At 34.0% G+C, this 10,027-nt stretch overlaps 1 protein-coding gene across 1 annotated transcript; it reads left to right on the top strand.

The window, feature by feature from the left end:
* Positions 1 to 6,850: 6,850 nt before the first annotated feature.
* LOC133869589 (protein PHLOEM PROTEIN 2-LIKE A9-like) lies at positions 6,851 to 9,882 on the top strand. Its single transcript, XM_062306623.1, has 3 exons — positions 6,851 to 7,010; positions 7,367 to 7,458; positions 9,394 to 9,882. The coding sequence occupies exons 1-3, from the start codon at positions 6,960 to 6,962 to the stop codon at positions 9,752 to 9,754; spliced, it is 504 nt and encodes a 167-aa protein (XP_062162607.1). The 5' UTR covers positions 6,851 to 6,959; the 3' UTR covers positions 9,755 to 9,882.
* The last annotated feature ends 145 nt before the right edge of the window (positions 9,883 to 10,027 follow it).

Below are 10,027 nucleotides of genomic sequence, written 5' to 3'. Positions count from 1 at the left end.
GATTCGATACCGGCCAGGAACAGGTCTGCTAATCGCGGTCTCACCGTGCATATACCACAAAATGTATCCAGGGGACATTCCCCTACCCCCTGTCAGGTGGGTAAGAACGCAATCAAGGGGGTGACACTGGTTATTTCGACAGTACTTACATAGACAATAAATTTTACCATCGGCGGCCGTACAGTTACAAACGACAAATTTTACAAACGCTCTACACCCGTCATTATACCGTGTCGTACTCCTACGTGCTGACATCCAGGACTTGGCTATATTTGTCTGTACGCGAATCAACATACCGAAACAAATTAAGATCTTTAATTTAAACAATTAAAGCGCTTAAATTGAATAAAATCGCATGGAAATTTTAAACTTTGTCCAAAAATTAGTCTTAAATTTGGGCAAGTAAAATTCCGCTCCGTAAGTTTAGCTGTAGTTTCTATTTTTTTTTTTTAATGGGAATGCATAAATAATAGTTATATTTTCCATATCATATATTCATATTAAATTGTTTTAGACACCGATATTATTGTAAATCCCAAAACTCATATAATCTTTATAGATATAATTTTACCTCATTGATTTGATTTTTTTTTTTATTATTATTTGTTCAAAATTACCAAAACTCATATATATTCATATCACCCTAAAATTAGGGCAAATTTATTTCGTCTTATTTTTTAAAGATTAATTTTTGTTCAAAATTACCAAAACTCATACATTTCAAAACACCCTAAAAAATCTATAATCTTCTCAAATAAACAATTAAACTAAAAAATAATGTTCAAAACGTGGTCGTCGCTCGTGTTTAAATTTGAAGTTTGTTTTAAATTGTTGAACATTTTTTTTTTTTATTGTAAATTTCAAATTAGGGCAAATCTATTTGACCACCTTTTTTTTCTTTTTTCTTTCTTTCTTTCTTTCTTTCTTTCTTTTTTTTTTTTTTTTTTTTTTTTTTTTTTTTTTTAAAAAAATACCGAAACTCATATATATATTCATAGCACCCTTAAAAATCTATAATTTTCTCACACCAACAATTAAACACGTGGTCGTCGCTCGTGTTTAAATTTGAAGTTTGTTAAAAATTGTTGAACATTTTTTTCATTGTAAATTTCAAATTAGGGCAGATCTATTTGGTTTATTTATTTATTTATTTTTTCAAAAATACCGAAACCCATATTTATTCATAGCACCATAAAAAATCTATAGTCTCTCACATCTACAATCAAACTAAAAAATAAAAATTAAAACATGGTCGTCGCTCTTGTGAACAGATTTAATATTTTTTTTTTATTGTTTCTTGCAAATATTATTTTCACATCAACAATTAAACTTAAAAAATAAATTCTCTTGTGGTTGTCACTGTATGTTTAATTTTAATGTTTGTGGAATGAAATGTTGATTGCGAATATTGTTGTAAATTTGGAATGTATATAAAATTTGTTTTTTTTTTTTTCCAAATTTTGTTTAGAAACATAAACAGATTTATACAAAAAAAAAAATTAAAAAATGATAACATCATGAACAGAAATACACAGAACAAGGAAAAATCTGAAAAAATTAGTGGAAAAAAATTACAGAGTTATTCATAAACCCTAATAACACACTACAGATTTTCCTACATTCAACCAAAAAAAACAAAACACCAAGAACACATGTATATATACACGTACAGAACCAAAAAACAATTCAAAAAATACACAATAATTTTCGTACCCATCATCAGAAAATATACCATTAATCAAACTCAATAACATATATATATACTTACAGAACCTAAAATTATCAAAACAAAATACACACAAAAAAAATAAAAAAACATGCAATGGGAGAGGTCGGCCGGTGGAGAGTCAGTGACGGTGGAGAACAAATTATAATGTTCTTAAGCTTCACTCGGCCAGTATATATACCTAAAATGTGGGAAAAATTAAGGGAAAATTTTAGAACCCTAAAAATGCCAAAGGATACCGAGAGAGAGAGAGAGAGAGAGAGAGAGAGAGAGGGAACTGAGAGAGAGTGAAAGACGTACCGGAGGTGTCGCCGAGGTGCTTGCTGGACGGTGGGCATGTGTTGGCCGGTTAGAGAGAGAGAGAGAGAGAGAGAGAGAGAGAAAATGAGTGAGAATGAGAGGGAGTACTGGTCGGGAGGTTTTTTTTTCTGCCAGTTGGAGGATGGACGCGCGGCGGTGGTGGGAGTAGGTGGTGTTGCAAGAGAGAGAGAGAGAGAGAGAGAGAGAGAGAGAGAGATAAAGTAGTGTCAACATGACGTTGCTTATAAAAGGAAAAAAGAAATTCAAAATTTAAATTTTAGATTTTTTTATTTTCTTTTTTATTGGGTAGGTGGCACGCGGGGAAATGTCCCGCGCGCGCCATCTGGCCGAAAATTCCCCACGTGGCAGTAAGCCACGTGGGCAATTTGCCATGTGGAATTGACCACGTGGAGACTTGGCGACGTGTATATATAATACACGTCACCTATTGTGTGACGTGAGATAAAACACGTGGCTATTGTGCCACATGTCATTTTGCCACGTTTTGCCACGTTACTGATTAATTTATATATTACAAATTAAAGATATATATAATAAACCCATGTAAACCCTAACCCTAAGTATACTATATAGTATACTATTTATAACACTAAACCTCAAACCCAAAACGTAAGCCCTAAAAATAAAAAATTCACATATATTTATAGTACACCAAAGTAAACTCTAACTATATATACATACACATATATAAATAAAATACCAACAAAAAAGTATATATATGTTGGTATATATAAAGTAGTATTAATTTTACAAAATGCAAATAAAATATATATGTTGATATGTATATAGCACTAAACTATAGTTAGGGTTCAATAAAGAAAATATACCATTAACACATGTATTAAGATAAATAAGGACTTATATGAGATTTGATTAAATGTCGAGAGTTGAAATAAACTATATAGTATTAATTTGTTAAAGTATAAAATATAAAAATGTTAATATAGTACGTACACAAATTAATGTAAACCCTAACCCTACGTATGTTATATATAGTACAAATCTAGAGTTATGGTATATAAATAATATATGTACAATATTATGTATATAGTATTGCATGAAAGTTAATTGGCATATATTCTTAAAGAAATATATATTATACGGATGTAAACCCTAACCTTAAGTATATATACTATATATATAGCACTAAACTAGGGTTAGAGTTCAATAAATAAAATATACACAAAAAAGTATATATGTTGAATTAATTAAGTAGTATTAATTTGTTAAAGTATAAAGTTTAAATATATATCTATATATAGTACAAATCTAGGGTTAGGATATATAAGTTGTCTATATACATTATATACATAGTATTAACCCCCAAGTTGACATATATATTTTATGAAGAATATATTTTATATGTGTACGTAGTACACAAATCTAAACCCTAACTATACGTATATATATACTATATTTAGCATTAAACTAGGGGTAGGATTCAATCAATAAAATATACCATTAACATATGTATATAGTATACAATGACTTATACGAGATTTGTGTACTATGTGGAGAGTTGAAGGGAATTAAACTCGCCCTCCTTCTCGTACAAGACCCTCCAGGATAGTCCGACATACCATCAATTGCTGCGGTGGTCAGCTCAAGGCAATGGCCATTGAAATATAAGTATAGGCATCTGTTCGAACACAGTCTCAAAGGGTTGAAATGCTAGATTCGTTATCTAAGCGTATGTCTGATACTGGAGATGAAGGCCCTTATTAATTAGGGAGCTTTTGATTAACTTCTATAAGAGTTTAGGCCGGATTAGGAAATATTGGCCCTGGTCGGATTATTATATTCAGATATGGAGTTAACGAGTCATAATTCAACCAAGTTTTGAACATTGAACCGGATCTATATAACGATAGAGGCATGCAAATTTCTATCTTTGTGCTCACGCTGGAATGATCGGGACCACAAAGCCAACACATAACATCCGTTCATGAGATGCACTCACAAGCTGAGATTGGTGAGGATGGCCATTAGCATTTTGCAGCAGCTTATAGTGGGAGTCAGCGGCCGTAGCAAGGAGCCTTACTCAAGTGGGACCAATAGACAGTTAACTTGTGTTAGTCCAGGTATGGTTCTTGCTACAAGGCTAGGGACTTGGAGGTAGGGCCAGCTCGATATATTGTGGGGCCTTAGGCGACAATTTTCAATGAGGCTCTCTTTTTTATATTTAATATATATATATATATATATATATTCTTCTATATTTAAAGCTTTTTGTAACTAATGCATATTTCTAGCATATATTTATAATTGAAAATATTATTAATAAAAAGCTAACCTAAAAAAAATAGAATTAAACCTGATTTTTTAAAGACACTGCACTCTATAATAAAATAATGTAACACTTTTAATTTGCATAAAACATTTATTTTTAATAATTAGTAACTAATTTATACAAACAATAATAAACTGCGTCTTTCATAGTTCGATATGCCAAATATTAGTTTATTAATATAAGTTTTTGTTGAAAAAAAATGTAATACTATTTTATAAGTAACCCCTTTCTCTTACTGTTTAGAAAAATATATATATAATGGCTGTGAAACAAAGAAAAACAACCACATCTTTAGTCTTCATCTCTAGAAATGACTATAGCCGGCCATTTAATGACTATCAACAAAAGAAGAGCCATCAAACTCTGCACAGGAAAACAATGCGACTTTACTCTTTAGAGCCAGAGTGGAGTGGAGTATACATTGCCGACTTTAACTGGTGCGAGAGAACTGCTTAATGGAGTGGAGGAGAGGCCTTAATGCATTTGACGGTTGGTTTTTCAATCTATGCGAGAGTTCTTTAATTTATTAAAGGAAAAGAAAAATCACTGTATTAATTTTTTTTTGGCAAAATCTTGTGTTTCTGGGCCTTACGGTTGAGTTTTCCATAGGATTTAAAGTCTCTCAAAGGAAAGTCGTTAATGCATTTTCTTTTTTTCCTTTCTTTTGGAAAATTGTTGTGCACTATAATTGGGCTTCTTTTTTTTTAACAACTATCTTAATTTTTTCATATCCATAGATCGAGTATCCAATACTATTTTTGGGGCCTTTTTTTTAACTGGGGACCTTAGGCGACCGCCTAAGTCGCCTAGTGGAAGAGCCAGCCTTGCTTGGAGGAATGGATTACAAGCCGTATATGTTTTATATGTGTAGTACACAACTCTATGTATATATACTATATATAGCACTATAATATAATTAGTGCTATATATATAATATATATACATATAAACCCTAGCTTAGCCATACGTATATATGCATGCTTTATAAATATTAAGTTAGGGATATAGTTCAAACCATAGAATATATCAAAATATGTACGTAGTATTAATTAAAAGTTGCATTTAAACAACTTTTAAACCATAGTATTAATATATCAAATACAAGTTTTTTAAACCATAGAATATATCATATGTAAAGTATTGGATTATTTTTTCTAATGGCCAAAAAAAAAAACCTTGTAATTTTTTACAAAATTACCACATTTAATCACGTGGATATATGACACGTGGCCATTTGGCGACGTGGTCAGATACCACATGGCTAGATGGCCACGTGGTTCTCTTGCACGTGGCCACTCGGCCACATGCCCTGTAAAACGTGGCTCCATGTGGCCATGTGGAAAATGGGTACGTGGCCACATAGACACGTGCCCAGATTCCACGTGGCAATATGACCACTTGGCCATGCATCCATGTGGTTCTATTGCACATGGCCACTCGACCACATACACAGTAAAATGTGGCTGCATGTGGCCACGTGGAATCTGGGCACGTCTTTATGTGGCCACGTGTTCGGATTCCACGTGGCAATATGGACACGTGCCCAAATCCACATGGCCCAATGGCCAAGTGCCTGAATCCCACGTGGCCATGTGGCCATGTTCACATATTCCACGTGTCCATATAACTACGTGGCCAACTAGACTACGTGGTTATATGGCCACGTGACTACAATAACGGCTACTGTAGCCACGTGACGAATAGCATGATTTTTTGTAGTGTATATAGGGAAAAAAAATTAACACAAATGTGGTTATTAAACGGTAGGTAGAGAGCTATAATCCTAATCATGGTAGGAGTAGTATATATATATGATAAGAAAACTTGATTAGTTTTGTTGATCTCTGCATATTATAAAACCCTAATTTATTGCTTAGAGAATAATTTAGAGTCTGCCTTATTTCATCGTCGCCTAAAAAGAGGAGCAAAGATTTGATTGCTAGTAATTATATTTGCAGCATATAAAAAAGGAGATGGACCGACTTCAGTAATTGCATGTATTTATATTCCACTTGTTAGCACGTTTGATAATAAAGTTATATATATTCGATCTACCTACTTTCTTGAAGCCAATTGATAGATCAAAATTCCCTCACAGAAACGGTAGTTGTTTTCAAGACTTCGAAATTTATCAACCATGCATTCGTACAGAAGGCTATATAGCTATCGCACACTTAATTGAATTCTTCTGGAAAAAGCTTGGATTCGACAAAGGCACTACTTAATCAAGTGGCAGCTAGCTAGGCCCATTGTAGAGATTAGCTGGACATGCAACTCGTTAATTCGATCTACACGTCTTCTGATATAGACCGGATCGATAGGGTTTTTTTTTTTTTTTTCTTCCCCTTTAGATATGATGGAATAGCGTATATATGCGAAATGTTCTTTTTCATACAACTAAGGCACCGCCTGTCATTCACTTGATTCCTACACTTTTTCAGTACTTTACTTGTGGAAGACAATGCTAATATCTTCCCAAGCTTCTCAAGCAGACATATTCCTTTTCTTCCTTACTATATATATAGATCAAACGTTCCATATATATATATATCCATACCTTCTCAAACGATCCCTTCCCTAGCTAGCGAAAAGAAGATCGAAGAAAGAAAAGCTTTTGTACAAATGGCTGCAAAAGCTCATTATGATGCAGACCCCCTCGAGCAAGAACAAGAGGTAATTAAGCATCCTTTTTTTGTATCTGCCTGTCAGCATGTTGTTAATTATACACTTACACGTGGACACCCACCATTCTTATATTTAAAAATTAATTAAAAAAAAATACTTATATTATAATTTCTTCCATTCTTTTGGTTTTATGGTATGCTTACTTCTATTGTTATGAACTCAAAATCCCTCACACTCATAGAAATTAATGAATGTTTAAAATACAAATTTGTAATAGAGAGAAAATACATACGCTACCAAGTGTCAAAAACTTTTACACAAGGATAAACAAAATGCATTCACAATTTTTTTATTTTTTATATTTGGCTAATATTACGACCATATATATATTTCGATCACTACAGTTAGAAGGCGGCGGCGGATATAAACTTTATCCAAGACAACTCAATATCGTATGGGGCAATGACCCCCGCTACTGGCGCATACCTGCAGGGAAGTAAGTTTCAAATTTTGTTCGCGTGCTTTTTGTTTTTGTTTTTATTTTTATTTTGTTTTTAGAATTCAATAAATGTTCCGCATTCGAATATGGAATTCAAATTCGTAGAATTGCCGCTTAGGAAAGCTAAGAATATTCCAAAAAAGGACGAAGAATAAGCAGCTTTTCCAACGTAGCCTGTGATTTTTCTTGGAAAAACAAAATCGTCCAAAAACATGAATTAAATTTCGAGAAATGATTCCTACACTCATTTCTCACAACAGCCTCACAACAAGCTGATGTGGCTGGTAATATTTTATTATTTTTTTACAAAAAGAAAAGAAAAGAAAACAAAAAAATAATAGAATATTACCAGCCACGTCAGCTTGTTGTGGAGCTGTTGTGAGAAATGAGTGTAGGGATCATTTCTCATAAATTTCAGATTTCAACTGATCCATGTAATTAACTTCATTCTGTCACTATAATTATACTCCAGATCTCTTTTTTTCATTGGTAAGTAGCAACAATGCATTTTGATTCAAGAGAGAATATAGGCAATTTTTTTATTTTTTATTTTTTTATTTTTTTTATTTATAAGCCAATAAGAAATTTTTATTAAAAAGCGTAAGATGACCTTAAGTATACTGGAATTATACACAAGAACACTTAAAGCCGGCCCACAAAAGAAAAAACCCAAACAAACTCACAAGAATCAACCCTAAAACCCGAAACTCACAAGGAGCATCCATAACACCCAAAGCCAAAAAAACAGAAAAAGCTCTCTTCAAACACCCAAACCTGCTGCGAAAGCATCTCAACCCAACGAATCCCCCCAAAACCCACAAGAAAACTCGAACCCTAAAAAAAAAAACCCAAACCCTAAAATACAAATGAAAATCAAACCCAACATACAAGCAAACCTGAAATACAAAGAAAATACGAAATACAAATGAAAAGCCAGAGCTATAAGAAAAAAAAAAAAAAAAAAAAAAAAAAAAAAAAAAAAGGAAAGAAAAAGAGGCGGTGGCGCGTGGAGCCACGCGCACCAGCGCGGAATCAGCCGAAAAGACCATCGGAGGAAGTGAAAATTGCCGGAGAAATCACCAGAGAGGCGCCTGAGTTGGAGGAGAGGACCCAAACGCCTCAGATCTCACCCAAAATTCAGAAACACCCACGGCCACATACGCCGGAACGGCGCGTGGCTGCCACTTGCTTAGTGTGGACGGCGGGGAAGAGCCGGACCACTAAGGAAAGTCCTCCGGTGAGGCACGTGCACGGCGAGGAGTCCTCAAAACCCGTAGATCTACAACCCAAGAAGCGCAAGAATCAAACAGCCACACAGAACGGCGGCGTGGCCATCCACAAAATCAAGAAGACGGCAAGGTCATGAGCAGGGCGGAGAAGACCCAACCACTGAGATCTACACCCAACAAAAGAAAACCCCAAAAGTAAAAGACCTAAGCGAAGAAGAAAAACTCTAGAGAACCAAGGCCGGAAGGGAACCAGAAGAGGAGGGAGGGACCTCACTAAGCGTAGCAGAGAAGGCTGGATTTTTTTTGAACAGAGGGAGACAAAAGCAATATTTTTTTAAAGAGTTTTTCAATATTCCAAAAGCAATACGTACTCGCTCTTCTCATAGAAATTAACCACGAACACGTTATTATGAATTTTACCTGTAGAACACAGGCAACATCTCCAAACTTCTTAATTATTGCAATCTCAGACCGGCTCTTAATAGTTGTACGTAGGGATGATAACTTTTGTTTTAAAATCTCAAAGGGTTCTAACCTATTTAGTACTCACCACAACAACAACAACTATTTTTTTTTTTTTTTTGAAAAAAAAAAAAAAGAAAAGAAAAGAAAAGAAGAAGAAGCAGAAAGAAAAAGTAGAAGTATATATATATATATATATATATATATATATATATAATTGCTTTAATTTCTTTCTTGGTAGGGGGGATACTGGTCCTGCAGAATTGATACAGGTTTGTTGGCTGGAGGTAACCGGTTCATTGCAGTTGGAGGCTAACAAGACGTATGAAGTTGGGTTCAAGGTATCCCTGACACCAGACGCGTTTGGTTGGAATGGGTGTCCTGTTTACGTGATGGCCAAGTTTGGGAAAAGGGGAAAGTACTCTTGGAAAAGAGCAACATTAAAAACGGATAAAGCGGAAGATCAATATCAAATTCCTGAACAGGTACTGAGTATCAAATCTGAAACTGAAAATACGCTCTACTTCGGTTTGTATGAAGTGTGGAGCGGGAAATGGAAGGGAGGTCTGAAAATTCACGAGGCAATCATCAAAAAAAAATAAACCCATAATACAAATGGATGTGATCTATCATGTATTTATGCAATAAGTGTTTATTAAATAAAGTGTTTTGGCTTTTATGTTACCCCAAATAAAATACAATTCCCACTGTTGGAATTATTGGGATATAAGATTGGTTTTCAAAGCTCAATATCTTTTATATATTTATTCCCTTCTTTCCTCTTTCTTTAATTTCCGTGCTTCAATTGTAACGCTCCAAGAATATTGCCTATTAGGACTATTTAGAAAGGCATCTCGAGTTGATCCAAAACGCTA

This window comes from Alnus glutinosa, chromosome 5 (genome assembly GCF_958979055.1).
Source record: "Alnus glutinosa chromosome 5, dhAlnGlut1.1, whole genome shotgun sequence".
Lineage (NCBI taxonomy): Eukaryota > Viridiplantae > Streptophyta > Magnoliopsida > Fagales > Betulaceae > Alnus > Alnus glutinosa.
The sequence above is the reverse complement of the archived record's forward strand: the minus strand, read 5'-3'. Positions and strand labels throughout refer to the sequence as shown.

Excerpts from the sequence above, each read along its gene's own strand:
- LOC133869589 (XM_062306623.1), top strand. The coding sequence starts at position 6,960 with ATGGCTGCAAAAGCTCATTATGATGCAGACCCCCTCGAGCAAGAACAA. Across the intron at positions 7,011-7,366 it reads CCCTCGAGCAAGAACAAGAG|TTAGAAGGCGGCGGCGGATA; the intron begins GTAATTAAGCAT and ends CGATCACTACAG. Across the intron at positions 7,459-9,393 it reads TGGCGCATACCTGCAGGGAA|GGGGGATACTGGTCCTGCAG; the intron begins GTAAGTTTCAAA and ends CTTTCTTGGTAG.